The 22,126-nt window shown below is 55.2% G+C and overlaps 2 protein-coding genes and 1 non-coding gene across 4 annotated transcripts; 2 read left to right on the top strand and 1 right to left on the bottom strand.

Annotated features, from left to right (window-relative positions):
• Positions 1–6: 6 nt before the first annotated feature.
• RTN2 (reticulon 2) lies at positions 7–7,656 on the top strand. The gene is made up of 10 exons (XM_004694200.2): positions 7–109; positions 1,715–1,759; positions 1,887–2,357; positions 2,460–2,717; positions 4,914–5,121; positions 5,433–5,571; positions 5,712–5,781; positions 5,910–5,956; positions 6,828–6,886; positions 7,151–7,656. Exons 1-10 carry the CDS (start codon positions 76–78, stop codon positions 7,230–7,232), a joined length of 1,413 nt encoding a protein of 470 aa, XP_004694257.1. The 5' UTR covers positions 7–75; the 3' UTR covers positions 7,233–7,656.
• A 3,743-nt stretch (positions 7,657–11,399) lies between these two features.
• Positions 11,400–11,485, top strand: TRNASTOP-UCA. The gene has a single exon. It is a non-coding gene; the product is annotated as a tRNA-Tyr (tRNA).
• Positions 11,486–15,459: 3,974 nt separating this feature from the next.
• On the bottom strand, positions 15,460–20,429 carry FOSB (FBJ murine osteosarcoma viral oncogene homolog B). 2 transcript variants are annotated; one of them, XM_004694198.1, is made up of 4 exons: positions 19,736–20,429; positions 17,538–17,858; positions 17,192–17,299; positions 15,460–16,194 (listed from the first exon to the last, which is right to left on the bottom strand). In XM_004694198.1, exons 1-4 carry the CDS (start codon positions 19,859–19,861, stop codon positions 15,736–15,738), a joined length of 1,014 nt encoding a protein of 337 aa, XP_004694255.1. In that variant the 5' UTR covers positions 19,862–20,429; the 3' UTR covers positions 15,460–15,735. The 2 variants fall into 2 exon arrangements, with proteins under 2 accessions (XP_004694255.1, XP_004694256.1); XM_004694199.2 differs by lacking the exon at positions 17,192–17,299 and having other exon boundaries at positions 15,594–16,194; positions 19,736–20,128.
• Between the last annotated feature and the right edge of the window lie 1,697 nt (positions 20,430–22,126).

The following is a 22,126-nucleotide window of genomic DNA, read 5'->3' as shown; positions in this document are numbered from 1 at the left end:
GAGCCCCCTCGGCCCCGGGCCCAGGGCGGCGTGGCCGGAGTGGGCGGGGGTCCCGATGCAGGCCCGAGGGGGGCCATGGGGCAGGTCCTGCCGGTCTTCGCCCACTGCAGTGAGTAGGGGAGGCTCGGGCCTGGTGTGGAGACCGGAGCCCTGGGTGGGCTCCTCTCCGGTGTCCCCTCCGAGTGGAGCTTCAGGAGGCCGGGATGGGGGAGGCGCAGAAAGAGACAAAGGAAGCTCTCCCCTCCCCCCCCACCCGCGTTCTAGCGACGACGGGGGGTGGGGGGCGACCTGCCCGGAGAACCTGAGTGAAACGGGGCAGAGGTGGGGGTAACTGAGATAACTGGCTGGGGTGGGAGTCGCCCAGGGCGCTGGGATTTGTGACCCGGTCCCTTCGGGGCCTGAGGGCACTCACCGGGAGCTGTCCCTTCGCCCTGGTACTGGCCACAGCTGGCGGGGAGGAGAGTTGCATCGAGGGGGAGCGTCAGCATGGAGAAAGAGGGTTTGACCCTCCCCTCATCGCACATCTTCGTATCCCACCTCGGTCCTCTGTCGAGACTCAGAGGCGGCCCCAACCTCACCCAAATTGTCCAGTGCCCTGTCCGCGGGAAACAACCGACCCAGGGTTGGGGCCCAGGAATCCTGGATCCCTAGCGAGCTTCACTCCTGATTAATAGTAACCGTGGAGGAGACCCACTCCATTGAGGGACATTCCCCAGCTGAGGAAACCAGGTGGGGGCAGGGGCATCCAATTTCAGTTTCCAAAAGCCACTGAACATCTCCTGTAGGCAAAGCCTCAAGCTAACCCGGAGGGTCACCGTCCCAAATTGAAAACCCCTGTTTGATCCTCCCCAGCTCTGAGCTCATAGCCAACAGTCCTTGTCTACCATTTTCATCCCACACCCTCATGTTTCTGCCAAGTGGGGGTTTCACCTAACCACTTGCATGTCTTGGGGGTTCAGGTGATTCTAAGAATTTGTTATTTCAACATTTTAGAGGCTCGTCACAATATTCTAAAGGTCTTGTCCTTACCTCTGCTTACCTAGGAAGACTACATGAGCTCCCCGGCCTTACCTCTCTGCCTTCATCTCCACCCTTTCCCCGGGGTCACTCTGCTACATCTTCACACCTCTCTGTTCCCCAAGTATGCCAAGCACAGTCCCTAGCTCAGGTCCTTTGCACTGATTTTTTTGCTGTGCCTGGAAGAGTCTTCCCGAAATATCTTCATGGCTTCCTCACGCACTCTCTGCTCAAATGCCGTCTTATCAGAGAAGTCCTGCTGACCACCCTATCTGAAATCAGAGCACCCTTCACATTCTCTTTTCTCATTCTCCACACATTTAGCACTCACATCATACATTTAAGTTTTCATCCGCTGTCTGCCCCGTGGAGCATAAGCTATATAATTTTGTCTGTTTTGTTCACAGTTGTGTTCTCAGGGAATACAACTATGCCATATAGTAGGTGCTTTTTAAGTAAAATGGTTGTTGAATTAGTTGAAATTTAACATCTCCAGCTTGAAGATGAAGGGTTAAGGGTCTTGGAATTGAACTTCTGGCCATGCTACTAAGGTTTTACAATCTGTATTTAGAATGTTCTAAAGGTGCTGTAGTTCAAATATTCTCAGTTTCCTTAATTCAGACCATCCAAGTTTCCAGGACTGGCACCCTTCTGTGATTTGATGGTCTAAGAGCCTCCGATTCTTTCCTTCTCGCAGAAGAAGCTCCGTCTACAGCCTCCTCTACCCCTGACTCCACAGAAGGTAAGCGGAGAGGGAGGATTTAAGAGTGGGTCTTGGGCTGGGGTGTCGCAGCCTGGTGAGGACAGCGGAGGAGAGTGGGCCAGAGTCCCTCTCAGAGACACTCACAGGCCTCCTTTGCTCACTGCAGGAGGGAACGACGACTCGGATTTTCGGGAGCTTCACACAGCGCGAGAATTCTCAGAGGACGAGGAGGAAGAGACCACGTCGCAGGACTGGGGCACCCCCCGGGAGCTGACCTTCTCCTACATTGCCTTCGACGGCGTGGTGGGTTCTGGGGGTCGCAGGGATTCAGCTGCACGCCGCCCCCGGCCTCAGGGCCGTTCAGTGTCGGAACCTCGAGATCCGCCTCCTCAGCCTGGCCTGGGAGACAGCTTGGAGAGCATCCCCAGCTTGAGTCAGTCCCCCGAGCCCGGGCGCCGTGCTGACCCCGACGTTGCCCCTCCAACTGAGCGCCCCCTGGAGGATTTGCGGCTCCAGCTGGACCAGTTAGGCTGGCGGGCTGGGGACGCCGAGTCTGGAGAGGACTCTGCCACCGGTAGCTCCACCCCGCTGGAGGACGAGGAGCCCGAAGGACCCGAAGCTAGAGACGTTGGCCAAGGTGAGATTGCCTGGAGCTGAGAGTGAAGTCAAAGAGGCGGGTGGTCTTACGTGGGGCCCTTCCAAAGTGAAAGCTCACAGCCTTCTCTCTCTAACGTGCCAGAACTGAACCTACAACTCGGACTCGCGCCTTCTTCGCTGCCTGAAGTCTTGACTCAGCAGCCCAGCCCCGTCCCTGGGACCCCCCAAACCTGTACCCCGTCCCCTCCCGGGTCTCGGGATTCGAACTCTTGGCCTGATGAGCCCTCCCCCGAGGAGAAGGAGGGAGAGCGGTGGGGGCAGCTGGAGCGGGAACCAATCACGGGGCAGTGCCTCGACATCACAGACCAATCGGAATTCACACTGGAGCCACACCTCCTAGGTAAGCGGCTGGAGAGAGCGCGGCTTTTCCGTCGCGAGGGTGGGGGTGGGAGCGTAAAGAGAGCAGCCCCCCACGCCCCCAGGGACAGAGGGGAGTGGCCAAGGGAGGAGGCCCTGCGCCTGGCTGGACATTTTCAACGTCGCTCTTAAAGTTTTTTCTCGTTAAGATTGCTATTGGCTGCTGCTGCTGCTTTTCTATAGCTCTCCCTCTCCCTTGGGAAGTTGATCCAAAACAAAACCAAAAGCCAGCCCAACGAAAAACAGCCCCGTTGAGGTCTGCCCCTAGAGGCGGTTTGGACCGGCCAAGTCTCTCAAACGGAGGCTGTCCTCTCTGGCCACGAGGCTGACGCTCGCACCTTTAAGGGCAACTCCCCGCCCAGCACACTCGCCGGCCGGCGGCAGGCCGACCCCTGCCGGGAAGATCCGCTCAGCCTGCTGGTGCAGCCCGGGGCGGCTTATTGGCATCCGTGGTTTTGGCTGTTTACTAAGAAAGCCACCCGGTTTGGGATTTGTCCCACCTCTGCGGAGAGCCATTGGCTGGGTACACCGGGGCCCGCCCCTCTCCTCCCTCCCTCCGGGTTCCCCTGAAGTGGGCCAAATCCCCCTGAAGCAGCGGCGTCTGCAGCCTCTCAGTCGAAGCAGAGATGGGGAGTAAAGGTGGGTTTTGTGGGTGAGGGTGGAAGTTGGGGTGTGTGTGCTGGGATCCAGGTCAGGATCCGTGGAATCCGGGATCCCATTGGCTCCTGTTTTCCTTAAATCTGGGGGGAATCTGTCCCATTGGTTTCGGGTTCCCCAGAGCTGCAGGCTAGGCCTGGGGCTGGGGTAACAGACCTGGTGTGGAGGGCAGGAGTGGAGCAAGCGTGGGGTCCCCTCTTCTCCGACCCTGGGCTTTAGGACCCAAGTACAGGGAGCCCCCCCTCCCCTGCCTCAGGCCCAGGAGGTGCTGTCACTCAGGAGCTGGACTGGCCAGCACAGCTGCGCAAGGCCCCCTCCCCCCAGGGAGCCTAAACTTAGCCCCCGCCTCAGACGACCCGGCCCCTCCCCCCACCCACTGGCGCCAGCCTGGGCCTGGGGATCCTGGTGAAGAGGGCCTTGTGTTGGGGGGCGTGGAGAGGGGACTTGGGGGGAGGAGAAGAAGGCCTGTCCTAGTTGGAGCACGTATAGGGGGGATCCAAATGTGAGGGGAGTCCCACTGAAGGGGACAGGCCGCTGTGGATCAGGGTTTGACTGGGGGTGGGGGTGTCTGCCAGGAGATGGAAGGGTCCTGGGCTCTCAGTTGAGGGTCTAATAAGAGCAGATTACTGAGGCTGCCCAAGGGCATGTGCGTCAGTGAATTGCTGCGGTCTGGAGGTGAGAGTCAGGCTGGACTTGGAGGTGGGTTGGGGTGACAGAAAGGCTAGGACATTCGACCAGTGCAATTCGCAGGGAGCCTGGTGGTGCTCATAGCTCACTTCGAGGTGTCGGTAGGGGTGTCAAGGAGCTATCAGTTTACACCTGTCAGGTTGGCGTGCTTTCCAAAGAACAGTAACATCTAGTGGTGGCTGGGAAAAGTGGCTCTGATGTTGCTCGTGGAAATGAGAATTCTTAGTCTTGCCAGTAAGAAACTGATTATATTCATGGCATTCAGAAATACCTATCTAGTCCATGCTGCCCTTCCCCCACCTCCCTCCCAGTGCGCGCCCCCCCCCCCATTAGATCGCAGAAATAGAACCTCCAGGAGGGCAGGGTGTCTGCAAAAGGAGGCGGGCAGCTCTGGTGGGGAAGGGAGGGACGGATGGCAGATGACCCTGCAACAGGTACACGGAGGAATGAAATGAACCCTGATGCCCACACACTGTGGGGTGCCTCAGGGCCCTCAGAAGCGTGCACTGAGCTTCCAGTTGCCAGTAGGGAATTCTAGGCGGAAAGGAGAGTAGTCAGGCATGATGCAGAGAGGACCCGTGAGGACCGCTTTTCAGACATGGCTGCCCGAAACTGCTACACCGAATCTGAGCTGCATCTAATCCGAAGGGACTTTGCTAGGTGGTTAACTGGGCTGTTCGGGAGGAGGAGGGAGGCTCCGCAGGCATGGAACAAAGGAAGACACTCGAAGTTTGGAAGTTGGCTTGAGGCTCAGACACGTGTGTGTCAGGCTCGCCGCTAGGGCTGGGGCCCGGGGCGGCCTCAACCCGGTCTCATGGCCTCCTCCCCCCTACAGTGGTGGACCTGCTGTACTGGAAGGACACGAAGACGTCTGGCGGGGTCTTCACGGGCCTCATGGTGTCCCTGCTCTGCCTCCTGCACTTTAGCATCGTGTCGGTGGCCGCCCACGTGGCCCTGTTGCTGCTCTGTGGCACCATCTCTCTCAGGGTTTACCGCAAAGTGCTGCAGGCTGTGCACCGGGGGGATGGTGCCAACCCCTTCCAGTGAGAACCCTGACCTCCACCCCGACCCCAGCAATCACCCCAGCCCCAGGCAGCCACAGACCCTCAGGGTGACCCATCCTCTTCCCTTTTCTGGCTCCCGCCTGACCTCACTCCTGACTTGAAGCCAGATTCTGACCCTTCACCCGGGCCCTAACCTCTTACCCTTAAGCTGGACTTCATCTGCTGACGGTGACCCTAGCCTTCTAGGCCTGCTCACCTCCCCCAGTCCCCATTTCTGGCCCTTATTGCAGCCACACCTCTCAGCTTGGGACCCACCTTCCAGAGTCACCTTCCACCCTCTGTTCCCTCAGGGCCTACTTGGATGTGGACCTGACCCTGACCCGGGAGCAGACGGAACGTCTGTCCCAGCAGATTGCCTCCCGTGTGGTCTCTGTGGTCACCCAGCTGCGGCATTTCTTCCTGGTAGAAGATCTGGTGGACTCCCTCAAGGTGCCCCCAAACCCCCACTCCCTCCTGGGTTCCAACATTTGCCTCTGCCCCTGGGGCGGGGGGGTAGGAGGACCATTGCCAGCTAAAGTCACAGCCTGGGGCATGCCATGTCGGCTTCTGACCCTGACCCTCACCCCCAGCTGGCCCTTCTCTTCTACATCTTGACCTTCGTGGGTGCCGTCTTCAATGGTTTGACTCTTCTCATTCTGGGTGAGCTGGGAAGGCTGTGGGGAATGGGTGGGGAGATGAGATATTAGGGTTTGGTGGGGAATGGGGCTGTGGATGGAGCTGTTCATCTTCTGGAAGAAGCCTGACACCTCCCATCTCTGTGCCCACAGGAGTGATTGGGTTATTCACCGTCCCCTTGCTGTACCGGCAACACCAGGTGAGAGCAACAGGCCAAACATGGGTGGCCTGATGTCCTCCCCACCAAAGACACTGCCAGAGGGCCCAGCCAGAGACAGGACTGACTGGTGTCCCTTTCCTGACAAAACCAGGTTCTGACAGGCATGCCCCAAACCAAAGCAGTGGGCTCAGTGACTTTCCCACCTGACTGTCAGTCCAGGTCTATTGGACCTTTCCCAGCTGCAGAGAGGCAGCCTGTCCCCCCTGAGGGTCCTCCCATCCGTAAGCAGACAGATAGATGAATGCCTCCTGCTCCAGGGCCTCTGGACACAGACAGATATACTCCTTGGGGACAGATGGCTGTCTACAACTACACAGAGGCTGGGTCTGATGGACACTCCTCCTGGCCAATCAGGCTGACTGACTGGTGCCCACTTCCGGAAGCAGCCAGCGGCTGATACGGAGTTGAAATGGGGTGGGGTGACTGTTGCCCAGAACACTGATATAACTGGGGCTGACTGACTATACCCTATGGAGCAGATGGGTTGAGATTCCCTTCTCCAGCACAGCTGGGATCTAAAGGATGCTTGTCCTAAGTAACTTGTCACAGGCTAGAGGCACAGTCAAGTAGCATGATTTAAGCTGGTACTTAGATCAACTCACTCCAGACTCTGCAAACAATACCAGTGCCCAGCCTCTACTCTCAGCCTAGCCCTAGAGGCACTCAAAGATTAACAATTGTGCCCAGGACATGCTCGCTGGCCAATTTTTCTGTGTCCGTGACATCACACCCAGTCGGTTCTAATCCACTTCCCCTTCAACTTGAACTTTGACTTCTAAGAGCATTTTATTGGACTGAGTGCTGACCACTTCCCACTTCCAATCTCTCCTTTCACTTCTTGTCTCCCCAGGCCCAGATTGACCAATATGTGGGATTGGTGACCAATCAGTTGAGCCACATCAAAGCTAAGTAAGGGCATGGGGTGGCCATGGAAAGGGTGGGGAAGGGGAAGCCTGGGACCCCCTTGCTCCCCTCCCACCACACCACATTTGTGGGTTGAATGTTCCCTTCTCAAAGAAGGGTGAGAGACAACCCCAAGGGCGGGCACTAGGTGGATTGCCGGGGCCTGGCTTTGGGCACTCAGCTAGTTCCTCTATCCAGCTTTCCCCTTAGTTCCCAGACACCTAACCCATCGCTCGCCCCACCTGGTGACTCCACCTGTTTCTCCCTCAGGATCCGAGCTAAGATCCCAGGGACCGGAGCCCTTGCCTCAGCAGCAGCCGCAGTCTCCGGATCCAAAGCCAAAGCCGAATGAAAAGGGTGTCTCTGTCTGCGGGACGCCTGCCCCACCCCCTGCTGCCCTCAGCCCGCCTCCATCTCCCTTCCACCTCCACCCTCCCTAGCCTCCACCCGAGCTGTTTGCAGGTGGGTGTCTGGCTCGCTCACAGCAGGGAGTTTGCGCAAGTGGTCAGAGCGGCGAGGACTACATTTCCCAAGAGGCTCTGCTTTAGGAGTCGAGGAAAGGCAGGGCACCTTAGCCAGGCGCCCGCTGGGACTTGTAGTCGCATACATAAGGGCCCGGCCCCCCGCCCTGCACTCCCGAGACCCTGCCGCTGGAGGCGCCCTGAGGGGCTGGTGTCTCTGGACGCCCGTAGCCCCAAGGCTGGGGCTTTGCATGGGGCCTGGGGGAGGCCTGAGCTTGGAGTCACACTGTAATAAAGACTTCTGTGGAAACCCAAGGCCTCCTGTGCTTCCAGCCCCCTCCACTTCCACCCTCCTGCAGGGGAAAGCACCTGGTACTCAAAGAGGAAACATCCCCATCCGTGCAGACACCCTTCTACCAGGTGTTTAAATTTTGAAATGACTGAGGGGAGGACACTGGGAGACCCCACATCCCAAGACTCACCAATCTTGTCTCAACTGCTCATGCCTGGGGTCATGGCAGACATCACCAGTCGATCCCTGCGCTCTGAGCTGAGCAGTTCTCTCACCGAGACCCAGGCCCAGGGGTCCCCTTTCCTTCTGGACAAGGCCGCAGGCCTCACCCCAACATATCCTGTGCTACTTGATTTCCAGCATAGGGACATAATCTGCCCACGTTGCCTCCAAAGATTCAGGTATGGCCTAAACTACTTCCTCAACCCCCCTCCCATATAATCTGTCGCGATGCCAAGTCTATTCTTTTTTTTCTTAATTATTTATTTATGCATAGAAGAACTGGGGTACAGGCCAGAGGTGCAGGGTGCAAAAGGATTCCCCAGAGACAGAGTGGGGAGCAGAACAGGCGGATCTACTGAAATCCACTGCTGAGGGGAGCAGCCGGGAGACAGGGGAGGTCTGCTGCGCCCTGTGGGCCAGTTCCTTGGCCGGGCTTGAAGTCAGGCTGTAGAGGTGATAGCGCTGAGACTTAACCCCTAGGCCAGGGAGTCCCTGAAGAGCATATATTTTTTAAAGTTTTATTTATGCACACAAGAACTGGGGTACAGGCCAGAAGTGTGGAGAGTGAGAGGATTCACCAGAGACAGAGTAGGGAGCAGAATAGGCAGATTCACAAAGTCCACTGCTGAGGGGAGCAGCCAGGAGACAGGAGAGTCTGCTGCACCCCGTGGGTCCCTCCCTGGCTGGGGATTGAACTCGTACTGTTGTGGCTCATAGTGTTGCATCTTAACCCCCTGCACCACTAGGGAGACCACTAAATTGTCCTATTAACAACAACAACAAAAAAAAAAAAACTGGAGAAAATAAAGACCAAAGAAAACAGATAAAACTTCTAAAAGAAAAAAATTAAAATATAGAACTAGGACCCAAGGGGATTACAACTGAGATGGAAAAATGCACAAAATGATGTAAAAATATATATTATATATATAATATATTATATATATATATATATATATAAGTAAATAACTAGGGCTGTGATGCAGTGGTGCAACAGGTTAAAATGCGGTACTGTGAGGCTGTTTGCAGCCACTGTAGCACAAGTTCAATCCATGGCCCCGGAGCTGACACAGGGCACAGCAGACCTCTCCTGTCTCCTTTCTGCAGTGTATTTCAGTCATTCTGCTGTTCTGCTCCCCACTCTGTCTCTGGTGGGCCCTCTCACCTCTGGTCTGTACCCCAGTTCTTGTGTGCTTAAATCTTTAATATATATGTGAGTGAGTGTGTGTATTATACACATATATGTATATATTAGACACATATACATATTACACATATATGTTATACATATATATACATATTATACATATATAACTAATGTCTTTTAAAAAGAAATGGTACTGTATCACAGTCTCACTTGCCAGAAATAGAAGATAACAGTAAAAATAAGCACTAAACTGTTAACATTAAAATATGCGTGCATCACCTAAAATCATCTTTTTTGCCTCAGGCAACATGCATCACACTTTAAGAGATGGATAATGATGTTACTGTAGTAGTAGTTACAGCCCCAGAATTTGCCTCATGGCACCTATCCAGCTGAAAAAAAAATAGGACTTAGGGGGTGTTCTCTTGAAAATGGATTTGCCAAAGCAGGCACAGTATTTTAAATTTCCAAATAAAAATATGGCAACATATTTTATTCATACTGTCTATAAGTATGGATCTAGGAACAGCTGAATTCCCCAACCCCATCTTTGACTCTCTGGAGGCAAGAAACAGGTTGGAGTTGGAAACACTATGTTAAGTGCCCCTCAGTCATCTGGCCCCAAGTTTTTAAGATTTATCTATTTATTTATGCACACATTACTGGGGTACAGGCCAGAGGTGCAGGGGCAGTGAGAGGACTCACCAGAGACAGAGTGGGGAGCAGAACAGGCAGATAAATGAAGTACACTGCGGGAGTAGTGGGGAGACAGAAGAGGTCTGCTGTGTTCTGTGGGTCACCTCTGGGGCTGGGGATTGAACTCATACTGACTGCTGAGGCTAGCTTGCAGTGCTAACCCTCTGTGCCACGAGGGAGGGCCCCTAAGTCAGACTTTTATGTTTCTCTGTTTATTATAATTCCTTCACTGAAATCAGTTATAATAATCTTGTTTACCAGTTGGGAAAATGGAGGCTCAGAGGAAAGGGATAATATTCACCTAGTCATCCTACAAACAGTTACTGAGCATCTAATACATGCTAAAGCATTCTTTAGGCACCTGGGACTCAGAAATGAACCCTAAAGAATTCTAGGCACAACAGACAGAAAACAATCACAACATAGTAGGCAGTGATCAGGGTGATGAAGTAGAATGATGACCCAGCTTGTTATTTTATTTTTTAAAAAGATTTATATTATATTTTAATGTATACAAGAACTCGGGTACAGGCCAGTGGTGCAGGGTGGGGGAGTGAGCAAATTCACCAGAGACAGAGTGGGGAGCTGAACAAGAAAATCTATGCCTTGTTATTTTTAACTAGGTGGACCGGGAAGACTGTTTAGGGTGGTCAGGGCCTGTTCCGGGCACTCCTAAGTGGTGGTATTTGAGTAGAAGCCAGAGTGAAGGGAGATAGTTAGGTGAACAGGAGGAGGAAAGTGCATTCAGGCAGGACTCTCAGCAGACGTGAGGACCTTAAGAAGGGAACCTGCCTGGTGTGTGCAGCATCTCTGAAAGCCTCAGGCTAGGTGTCTGCGGAGAAAGAAGAGATGGAGTCAGAGGAGTGACTAGGACTAAATCATAGGAATTTTTAAGGCAGTGGTGAGAGTCACGGGAAGGTTTGATGTAAGGGAGTGATATTGTCAAAAAATCTCTGACTTAGCTGATAAAAGGATTACCCTTTTTTGGTAATAATAATTATGATGGCACAGATTTGGTCCTCACAGGTGGATAGGCTGGATGAACTTGGGTAGGTAATGTCCGTTTCTGTGCCTAGTTTCCCAGATCATAAAATGAAGGTATAGAAATTGATGCTCTCTAGTGCCTAAGCTCAATGGGAGAGAGTCGCTGTCATTCCCAGCACCTAGGACAGTGCCCGGGAATATGTAGACCTGGGCTGAACTTTGCAATGAATACAGGGCTCGTAGGTCGCTGAAGTTCTAGAAATGAACAGCAGGTGGCGCGCCAGCCCTATTACGGCCTGCCTGGAGCCCCCGGGACTGAATTATAAACCAAACTAGCAGGAAACCTGCTCACTCGAATTCGGATTTCTCAGGGAAGAGAATGCCCACTCATAAGTCCCTTCTCTTAAAACACTAAGATCTCATTTGGCAAAGGGACTCCTGGTCCTTTAACGATAGAGGCCCCCGGGCCTACTCTTCGGGAGGTGCTTCCCAGAATGCACGGCGTTATGCAAATAAGGCGGTTTCCAAAAGGCCGATGATTCATGTCACAAAAAGGCAAAGAAAACACGTTAGAGAATAACTGTCATAATAAATCCTGGAGGAACTTGATATCTACTGAAATCAAGAATCTTACACTTGCCCATATTATGTAACCATAACTGTAAAGGAATTTGAATACTTGGTTTTTATATACCTGCGCGGGAAGTTGTGTAGCTTGCCCGAATGATCCTCAGTGGTCTGGGGTGCAGGCTTCAAACCTGTAGCTGTCTAGCGACAGAGTGGTTCAATTCCACCTTTCGGGCGGGGCACGTTCACTTTCCTTTATCTCCTGGACTGTACAGCAAACTATGGCTTCTGGGAATTTTCTGCATCAAAATTTTCCAATGATTACATCCCCACGTGCCCCGGGAATGTTAAACGCGACTCCAAGAGAATAGTTGGCTACACTTGAAGTTCATGATAGTGAGAGCTCTCGGGGTTTCTCCCCTTACGTTCATATTTAGTCATTTGCTCCCTCTCATCGTGTCTGCGCTTACTAACCGGACATGTATTTGTTCATTCATTCATTCATTCATTCATTCACTCACTCACTCACTCAACAAGTATTTGCTGAGCGTTTCCGCCCTGCACTGGGCCGTGCTGGGAAGAGTGAGGACAGCCCGGCCCTGACTTTGTGGGGCTCCCAGTTCAGTGGAAGGAACCTACAGTAAACAATCACTAATTATCCGTTTAAGTCACAGCTACGGAGGCGATACCTAGTGGGAAGGCAAACAGAACGTGTGAGGCCATCCAATGAGGAGATCTGAGCTCAGGTTGGGGTGTCAGGGTAACCCAGCAGACACATGTCAGCAGAGTGGGGACTAGCCAGCAGAATAGGGGCTATTCCAGATTGGGGTCCTCTGGTATGAAAGTGCAGACAGAGAGGTTAGCAGGGACCGGTCGCTCCCAAGGAAGACAATTAACCGTATCTTCACTCCGTGGGCTCCGCACATGCTCACACTCCCTTAGCCCATTCTGCAGCTGAGGAAACTGAGGTCCGCAAGGTTGAAATCTCTCTTTCAAAGTCACCCCATTTTGGTAGGCCCCTTAATGCATGCTACTTACCCCTGCCCTGGCTGTCTTCCAAGCTAGCTCCTATCAAGTGCTCTCTGTTCAATCTCCTAAAAGTCTTCCGAGTCCTTCCCTTCTCTACCAGCATCCATGACTCTAATGCACCTGCAGCATCTGGTCCCTGCTAACTCTCACCACACCTTTTGTCTCAGCCACCAGGACCCTCTGGTTCCTTCAGTGTATCACATCCTCTCTCCAATAGCCTTTTTAAAAATGTTTTTATTTATGCAAACAAGAATTGGGGTACAGGCCTGAGATGTGGGGAGTGAGAGGATTCACCAGAGTGGGGAACAGAATAGGCGGGTTGAGTGAAATATACTGCTGAGGGGAGCAGTGGGAAGACTTCCTGGGAGAGGGAAGACCTCTCTGGTGTTCCTGTGGGTCAGCTCCCTGGCTGGGGATCAAATTCATGCTGCATTGGTATCCACAGCTTCACAGCGCTGAGACCTAACCCCCGGCACCATCAGGGAGGCTATCCAATAGCTTTCTGCATGCTCTTCACACTCAGACCTCTTCCACTGCCTTCCGTACCCACTACTTATCCTGTGGGACTCAGTTTAGCTGGCCCCTCCTCCAGGAAGTCCTTCCTGACTCCCAGACAGGTTAGGTACCTCCAGTGGCTCCCACAGCCCCTGTGGATTCTCCCAACCCTCTCCACTTTGGATCATTCCTGACTGAGAAAAGTCGGTTCCCCCATTGGACAGTGGCCGCTAGGAGCAGAGAGCCTCTGGTTTTCTAATCTCTGGTGTCCCCAGTGCTGCCCAGCACAAGGCTGGGCGCACGGTAGGTATTTAGCAAGTTGCGAAAAATAATTACTAGACGCACATGACTATCGTGACCACTTACCCTGCTTATTTACTACTAAGGCAATTGAATGACTTCTAGTGCAGCACTTTAATTCCCAGCATGCTTGCTACCATGCAAATACGAGAGGGCTTGCATTTTCCAAAGGGGTTGGCTCAGCCATCTCTCTGGATTGAGAAAAGATGCAATGTATTCGGTGTAGCCGATCTTGGATTGTCCCCAATGTGTTCATAGCACGAAAGAAGGAGTCATGTGAAAAAGCCAAGGAAACGCATCTTCAGTGCAAAGTGATTCACATTCTGTATAATCCCCATCATCACTGAAGTGGCCTCCAGCTGCTTGCTGTGAGTAATCTGCCAGCTCTCACTCGCACCTACAGTCTTGCCTAAGTTTCTTCACCTGGAAGGCTTCAGCATTTTGGGCTACACGGCTCGTAGGTAGAACGCTGCTGCCTGACTGTTCCCAGGAGACCTCTGCAGTGTTGTTCCCCACCTTGCAGGACACCCAGAAATTTAACTTCGGTCCCTCCTGCCGAAAAGAAGGCAGGTGATTGGTGTCAGGAGAAAACAGATGGAAGGCCTGGTAGGTGCAATTTAAAGAGCTTTTTATTGGCGACAGTGCAGAACCATGGGGGGAGAGTGGCAACCCACTGCCAGGCAGCCCTCAGCCCCTCCGGATCAGGTGCAAAATACAAAAAGAATCACAAATACAGCAGGGAGTGGAGATGGGGTGAGGGGTCAATACATTTTGGTTGGCAGGGGCAGGCCCTGCTCACAGTCTTACACTTGCACCCCAAATTCTCAAAAATACAGTTTGTAAAAAATCAATGATCCCTCAGGCTTACTCACAGAAAATAAAATCTCATGTCCCCAATGAAGCCAGAGTCTGGACTCAGCTAGTGGCCCAGCGACAGTCAGAGATGAGACAGAGGGAAATAGGTTAAAAACAGGCAGAGAAAAGATGGAGGGAGAGACCCTCAGAGAAAGACAGCCAGAGACAGAGAAAAGACAGGCTGACGAAGTTTCCAGAGCAATAGCTCCAATTCACTGGCGCACTTGGAGGGCCAATGGAGGAGATGGCAAAGCGTTCACACACTCACACGCACGCGCACACACCCATATATAATATATTTATTTATACATAATAGATATAAGTGCCTTTCGGAGACCAGGAAAGGGATAAATAGCGACGAGAAGGGTCTGAGTTGGGCAGGGGCGGTGGGGCGGGCAGTGGATTGTCTTCCATGCAGCTGGGAGGGCCCAGTGGGGGCCCTCCAATTTGTGAAAAAATATCATTTTGCCTCATGATAAAACCCTCATGAGGGGGAGCACAAGGAAAGGCAGGATGGGGAGTCAAAACCAAGATTTGGGGCTGGCGGGCAGGGAGGGCTTGGGACTGCCGGGAAGCTGGGTCACAGGAACCCAGCCCCTGCAGGTTTGCCAGTCCAAAAAAGATTGGGGGACAGGGAGAGGGAAGCCTCAGCCTTGAAATCTCCAGAAAATGGCGAGTCCCCTGGCTGCTTCCCCTGGCTGCCTTTGTAGAAAGGTTGGGGGAGGCCGAGGGGAGGGAGAAGCTGGCGTCCTAGGCTGGGGCAGGGAGGCCTTAGTCAGGAGGCCAGGGCTTGGGGGTCCTGAGGAGAGAGGCCGCGGGGACACATAACTGTTATCCCCTCTCACCCCCTTGAATCTGTTGAAGGGAGGGGAGACCTTAAAGGAAAGGCTTTGGGGAGTGGGGGCGCAATCCCTCTGGGAGGGGTCTGTTTCACCCCACCATCCGTCCAACTCAATTTCACAGTATAAAAACACCCCAACACCGCAGGCATCGCAGCGCCCCCTGCTGCCTGCATCAGAGAGGCCCAACAAGGAAGGCCAGGCTGGGGGGCAAGGGGGAGGCTGGAGGAGGCGGGAGGGGTGGGGGCTTAGGATAATACTGTACTGGGAAAGGAGGCCTGGGGGGTGGAGCTGGGGGATCCTCGGGAGGTGAGAAATTCAGATCAGAGCCAGTTTTGCTGGGGTGGGGAACAGTCAGGAAGGGCGGTTCACATTTCTGATTAAGGGGTGGGGGCGGAAGGAGACTGTCATAGGGGTATCGACTTCCCTTTAATGGGAGGCTCATGTCAGAGGAGGATCTCACCACGTGGAAATGTGGGATACATAAACTAAGGGGGGTAGGCTGGGAGAACCAGGCAGGTCACCCCCCTGCAGGATGGGTGTGGGGATATTGCAGGGTGTCCAGGGGCTGTATTATTTCCTTGTTGGGCCTCTCTGGAGAGGGCTCCAGCCCACCCCACAGCCCCCAACCTCCCGCGCCCGCACCCCTTTCCCTCCAGCCCAAAGGTGGGCATCAGCCACCCCCCACCCACCCATCCCCAGAGGTTGGGTTGCAGCGACGTGGCCAACAGGCAGCCCGGGGTGTCCATCCCCTCCCACCCCCTAACCCCAAAGTCACCAGCTCTCTGGCCTCGCCGGGGCCGCAGAAACAAGAGGCGGCACAAAACCCAAGGGTCCTCCCGTGGACGGCAGGGCGGAGGGTCAGACAACAGGGGCCACGCAGCCCGCTTTGTCTCTTCCCCTCTCTCCTCCTCCTCCTCTTCCACATCTCTCTCCCTTGTGTGTGTTTTGTTTTGTGTCTAAAGAGTTCACAGAGCGAGAAGGGAGGGCGAGTTCAGGGGGTCGGAAGGCTGGTCACTGCCGCTGGGGCGTTGGCCGGCGAACGCGGAGACCTCCGGGCAGGTGAGGACAAACGAGGAAGTGTACGAAGGGTTAACAACGGGGAAGGGGTCGCCGAGGACTTGAACTTCACTGTGTGTAAAGAGAGAAGCTGTCAGGTTGGGGGGTGCGTCTTGGCTGGTCTGGAAGGGCAGGGGCGGTGGTGGCGGGGGCGGCAGCAGCCAGCCGAAACCATCTTCCTTAGTGGATGCTGACCCCGGCAAATCTCTCACCTCCGCCAGGGGGCCAGGGCCCGGCCCCTCTTCGTAGGGGATCTTGCAGCCCGGTTTGTGGGCCACCAGCACAAACTCCAGACGCTCCTTCTCCTTTTGGAGCTCGGCGATCTCGGACTCCAGCTCCGCCTTTTCTTCTTCCAGCTGATCTGTCTCCTGAGGCCCCACGGCCAGGTCACGCAGGACAGGGAGGAAGGAGAAAGATGATGAGCCACTAGTGAAGGTGAGTCACGGCCCAGCCATCTCCCCTAGCGTTGCTGAGGCTGGGGGTTGGAGGGCGGTTCCCCTTTGGGGGGAAGGCCCCCGTTGGGTTCTTGGCGTTTGGGCTTCGGCAGGGGTTTTGCTTTTGGGGGGGTCTCACAGCCCTGTCTGTTCAGGGGACAGGCGGCTGAGAAAGCGCCATTTGCCTACAGAAGCCTCCAGTTGCAGGGGGCAGGCAGCGTTTGTTGAATGAATGACTGATTATGATGTGGTTTTGGTCTCCTGCTCCCCTCTGTTACTCCCCCACCCTCCTACCTCCTGCCTCCCAGGAAAGAGACCAAATGAAGCAGGAGAGGGGGGATTTTCCCGGCTTCCAGGGGCAGTGTATAGGAAACACGGAGACCAGCACAGGATTAAAATGGGGGCAGTGGGGAGCGACCTGGGCGGCTCCCACCAGCTCCAGGTCTGAGAATACAGGTGGCAGGTGGTGGTAAAAGGACACAAGACATGGGGGTTTCATTTCACAGACCCCCCCAGACCGATCAGGTTTGGGGAAGCATGGGAGGTTGGGTGAAAAATGGAAGAGATGGAGAAAATGAGGCAAAAATGGATTCTCACCCGTCCAGGACCAAAATAGACCAAACGATGCTAGTCAGTATATCAAAGTTCCCTCCTGAGACACCTTAAGCTGAAGTGAGGGCCAGGAGAGAGGTGTGGGGGGCGTGGGGGGGCCATAAACCGGGCCAGAGAGTAGCCCAGAGTGGACATAAGCACTTAAGTATGTCAGAGCGTGTGCGCCTGCCTGCTTGGCCACCATCTGGCCACATCTGTACCCTAGTTCCATACGTGGAGCCTCTGGTGCTCTGCACAGGATAAGGGCACAGGTGTGGGGGGACCTGGGGAGCGGGCCCCTTGCAGCATCCCTTCACCCCACGCTGGGTACCATCCTTACCGCCTGGAGCCGGTCAGTCAGCTCCCTCCGACGGTTCCTGCACTTAGCCGCCGCAAGTTTGTTTCGTTCCCGGCGAACTCGCCTCTTCTCCTCTTCCTCTGGCGTGAGCTGAACAAGGTGGACAGAGGCTGTGAGCAGTGGGGCCATGGGGCACGCCCTCCAGCCATTTCTGCCTCTTCTTCCCTAAACCCCCGGGTCCGGAAAGGGACCCCCTGGTCCCCACTGATGGTGCAGGGATGCCAGGATTTCTTCAGCACCCAGTGACCCTCGCCCCACTAGTGAGAAAGTTCCTGTCTCTTGTTTCCTCCCAGCGCCCCCCCAACAAGTGCTGATGCCCCTTACTCACCGTCTCCTCTCGGGGTCTCCGAGGCCGGGCGCGGGCCGGGCGCACAGGCCCAGGTCCGCCTGGGGTCCCGCTGGTGGAAGGCCCCCCACTGCTACTAGCTGCACCGCTGCTGTAGCCACTCATGCCGGGGGTGGAGTAACTGGTGCCCGGCATGTCGTAGGGGTCGACAGCCGGGGGCTGGGAGGCCAGTGGTTGCCCCTGGGACTGGGCCATGGAAGAGATGAGGGTGGGTTGCACCAGCCACTGGAGGTCCTGGCTGGTTGTGATCGCTGTGACCGTGGGCACGAAGGAACCGGGCATTTCCCCGAGACCGGCGCACTCCTACGGGGTGACACATACACACACAGGCGTAGACACACAAACAGAGACACCAACACACGCCCCCCCGACACACATACACACACCGACCCTGTGAGTGAGCACAGGGCGAGCGGGTGTGGATGTGTGTGTGTCACAGGCAAAAAGCCACAACACCCACCCTTCCACTACACCGTGACGCAGTGGTTAATGAGAGGATTTCTCTCAACTGCCTTCTACCTCCTCCTTCCTCCGGGAAAGGTTGAACAGTTCCAGCGGGTGGTGAATCACACCCTGGGTTGGTGACTCTTAGGTGTGGGGGGGTGGGGGGGAGGCCGGACACAGCCGGGTAACAGAACCCCCGGGACGGAGTCACAGCCACACACACAGTCACACAACACCCCACCCCCACCCCAGAAGCAAGGGGAGGGAGGAGAGACCTCAGGCCAAGCTTGCTCTACACTCACACACACCCTCTGGGTGAAGGGGATGAGGGATCGGAGGGTCCATGAGACCCCCCTCGCAGGGGCGGGGTCTCGGTAACAAGGGTTTGTGGGGGACGGACGGGGTGTTGAGAACGATTTAAGTAATTGTCTCTTCCCAGAGGGAGAGTGGCAAATGACAAGTTAATGTGGCAAACAGGTAGAATAAAGTGACGACCCGGGCTCCCCAGACTGTTGCGCATGGGGGAATGGTGTAGGTCCTGAGACCCCAAGTCCAAACAGCAGTCGTCTCCCCCCACCCCCAAATGGAATCCTAGAACTGCTCAGGCTTAACTACTCTCCCAGGGGGCGTGGTGAGGGATGGGCTGGGACACTGGCCAATCGGAGTCCTGGAAATCCAGAGGGGGCGGTGCTCCCCGGGAGCACCTGGCTGGCTCCCCTAGGGTAAGCGGTTCTAATCCGATGTTCGGACACTCGGGAAGGGTCGGGGGACCGGAGCAGGGGCAGCGGGAGTGTGCCTGGAGAATAGGGTGGCAGCCGCCATGTCTCCCGAAGAAAACCCGGCACACAGACACCCTCTGGCCCTGAGACGTAAGGGACCGGATCCCGCAAGGTCGTCCTGGACCCCCTGGGCTTTTTTCACGTTAGGAATCCCTCGCTTTGCCTCTTAGAGGTCCGTAAAAGAGATCGCAGCGCCAAGGAACTACGAGTTCCGGGGACACAGCGGGGGAAGGGAACTGCACCCTACAAATAGGAAGGGAAAGTTGATTGGCCATAGCTCGCGCCGCAGCGACCAATCAGAACGCCGGGCTGCCCCCTCCCTTAGCAACGTGGCCCCGACGTTCCAAAATAGAAAGCTCCCGGGACGTCAGGGGCGGGGCGGACGAAGGGGGCGCCGCGCGCGCTGTGCGTGCCCCGCGTCAGACGGAGGGTTCCAGCGCGTCAGTCGTTACGCACGGGTCCCCCGTTACGTCTCCGCGCAGTAGGCGGACGCTGCGCCTCCAAGAGAGGGTTCGAGGCCCGCTTTACCGCTGGCGTGCGGGCGACCCGGCGCGGGAGTAGACTCTCTGATGGAGGAGGTAAAAGGAGGAGGCTACTGGAAGCTTCCCCGGGATTTCCCCTACCTGCCTAACAGCACTAGCTTCAGGTTGGAAACCGGATCGGGGGCAGTCCCGGAGCCGGCTAAAAGTTCTCAGCCCTGCTACCGCATACACGTTGCACTCATCGGCTCAGTCTCCCCACCCCCAAGCTTACCCCTCTGTGTTCCCTCCCTGCGCTCCACGCGCACAACCAATTGCAAACGCGTCCCGGTCCTGCAGTTTGCAGAGTGCACTGTAAGCCTATTCCCTCTCAGATCCTGGGTTTAGAAGAGACTTTGGAGTAAAGGGATTGCTCGCGCCACACTGGCCTTACAAAATGAAAACCCACAAAGCAGCTCCCCGACCCTCTAGAACTTACCTGGGAGGCGGCGGCGGTGGGTGGACTGCCGAAGGAGTCCACTGAAGACAGATACTGAGATTCCGCGGAGGGTGAGGAGCTGCACCGCGAGCCGGAGTCGTAGTCTCCGGGGAAAGCTTGAAACATTTCCCTGGGCACAGGGGGGCCCCTGTGACCACGCTGCGGTCGCCGGGAAGCCAAGGCTATGGCCGGGTGGGAGAAGAAAAGTGCGAGTCCGGGGTGAGCCAAGCGCGTCCCCAAAGTGAGCTGTCCGGAGAAGCTCGGGGAGAAGGAAGCGTCCCGCTCCAAACAATGGCTAAGTTTCTGTGCAATTCCTCTGCGGTGCCCAGGCCCCACAGGATGCCGCGATGTCTCCTGAAAGTCCAAATTCCGTAGGACCCACGAGCGTGGGGGGATCGCTCCCCCAGACGTGGAAAGCACTCTCCTGCTGTACCGAATCTGCTTCGGGTGCGGTCTCGTCCACGCGTCCGGCGGGCCCCACAGGGGGAGGGGAGTAATGAAGAAGAAAGTAAGTCGGTCCTCCAAAACAAAATGTAGAATTAGCTAGAAAAATCCTTCCAAAAACTTTCTCTCCGGAAAAAAAATATCAAGCCGAGTCTCACAGTCCCCAAGAAGAAGAACCACAACAATCAAGTCCCCAAGTCCCAGCCTCGCGTGCCCCTGCCGTGGCCGTAGCGCCTCTGTCTTATGAATGAAGCCCGAAGCCGCCAGCCTGTATTTATGCCCGGGACCGCCCCCCCCCTGCTGACGTCACTTGCCGGTGGCTCCACAAACTTCCCCAAATCTCTGGCCTCGCAAAACCGAATCCCGCGCCGTCCGGCGACAAGTCAGTTCTCGCCTGCATCTGGCCCCCTGTTTCACCCTTTGGGCCCCGGGGGTCTCGGGGGCTGCGTTCCAGGGCACTCGGCGGGAGGGGATCCCGGCCCCGCCTCCCCGGAGTTCCTGTGACGCAATTAGCCATATAAGGAGCTCGGCCCGCGCGGCTGAGTGTTTGTTTGGTATCCTAGCAATTACGTCAGAGGGAATCCCTCGCTCACCGGCGCTAACCCTTGCGAGCTTGCGGAACCCGCCCGCGCCTGCGCAGTGCCGCGCCGCCCCGGGGGCTGGTAATAATAGGTGTTTAGACCAGCCCGGGGAAGGCCAGGGGAAGGACCAGGGCTGGGAAGATCCCAGCTCGCGGGTCTCTCACGTCTGACCACCTTTCCCAATTCTCCCGATGATGCAGCGCCCCCACTCGAGAGGAAGGTCAGATCCCCTGGCCAGCGTGGTGCTGCACGTAGGTGGGGAAACTGAGTCCCGAGCGAGATGGGAGGGGCCGTGACGCTCCAGGTGAAAGTGGAGGTGGAGTCCGGAGGCTCCTAATAGCTTTTGACCTGATTTCCTGTGTGAACTGCTGAGCTGCTGCTTCGATTTTCCCAGCTGGATAAAGGATGATGATCTTGAGCCTTGCTGGCCCCCGTCCTGGCGTTTGGAGGGGATGGGGAGTGAAACAGGGTGAAGCGACAGTGCTGATGGTATTGGTGACCTCTCCTTCCTGCTTTGTAATCCTGCAGCAGACAGAAGCAGGTGGGAAGGGGAATTATTATTATTGATAATGGTGTGATTATCTTTATCATCATCGTTTTGGTGTCATGCATTTAGCACTTCTCACCTGCCAGCTCCTGTACTGAGCCTTTCAATACAAGATTTGTAAGCCTAAAAAAAAAAAAATTGTAATCCTTACGTCCACGTTGGAAGGTTAAGGAAGGAAACTGCATTTGATTAAAGAGGAAAATGATACTTGGAGAGATGACTTGGCCAAGAGCCCATCCTGAGAAATTCAAACTCAGAATTGTCAGACTCACAGCTCTTACTCGCCCTGATTTCTAAGAGCTGTCTGCTTCAGAGAAACTCCCTGAAAACCCTAAAACTTGGGACAGTTTACATGACGGTGGGGGGAGGGGTCTCAGCAGTTTTCTGCTTATCAGGAGAACACAGCTGTGACCCAGGCCCAAACACTGCTTACCTAGCAACACCCAGTTAGGAAGTGGGGTTCAAGCATCTAATCCCGGTAATTGGTCATCACAGCCCCCATCACCTACTGGGAAGGGTCCCACCAGCTGCTTCACAACTCTCAGAGGTCAGGCAGTTACTTCCTAATGCAGAGCCTGGGAGCCTGACTGAGGGGTGTTTTAAAATTGCTGAATCCCTGTGGTCCAGAGAGGGAGAGGTGCAGGGTCACACAGCAGGTCTGAGGTAGAACAGGAGAGGTGGTTCTTGATTCCCTTCTCCACAATGGGGAGGGGCAGGGAGATGCAGAAGACTAGAATGGTCATGAGGTGTAGGTTAAGGTTTCCAGACAAAAGCCCGTCTCAAGCCCACGCTGCACCTCGTTCTCCCACACCCCTCTGT

Source organism: Condylura cristata, unplaced genomic scaffold (assembly GCF_000260355.1).
Source record: "Condylura cristata isolate star-nosed mole 26May11 unplaced genomic scaffold, ConCri1.0 scaffold00041, whole genome shotgun sequence".
Classification (NCBI taxonomy): domain Eukaryota; kingdom Metazoa; phylum Chordata; class Mammalia; order Eulipotyphla; family Talpidae; genus Condylura; species Condylura cristata.
The sequence above is the reverse complement of the archived record's forward strand: the minus strand, read 5'-3'. Positions and strand labels throughout refer to the sequence as shown.

Excerpts from the sequence above, each read along its gene's own strand:
- RTN2 (XM_004694200.2), top strand. The coding sequence starts at position 76 with ATGGGGCAGGTCCTGCCGGTCTTCGCCCACTGCA. Across the intron at positions 2,358-2,459 it reads AGCTAGAGACGTTGGCCAAG|AACTGAACCTACAACTCGGA; the intron begins GTGAGATTGCCT and ends CTAACGTGCCAG. Across the intron at positions 5,957-6,827 it reads TGCTGTACCGGCAACACCAG|GCCCAGATTGACCAATATGT; the intron begins GTGAGAGCAACA and ends TTGTCTCCCCAG.
- FOSB (XM_004694198.1), bottom strand. The coding sequence starts at position 19,861 with ATGTTTCAAGCTTTCCCCGGAGACTACGACTCCGGCTCGCGGTGCAGC. Across the intron at positions 17,300-17,537 it reads GGAGACCCCGAGAGGAGACG|CTCACGCCAGAGGAAGAGGA; the intron begins GTGAGTAAGGGG and ends CACCTTGTTCAG. Across the intron at positions 16,195-17,191 it reads TGACTGACCGGCTCCAGGCG|GAGACAGATCAGCTGGAAGA; the intron begins GTAAGGATGGTA and ends GTGGGGCCTCAG.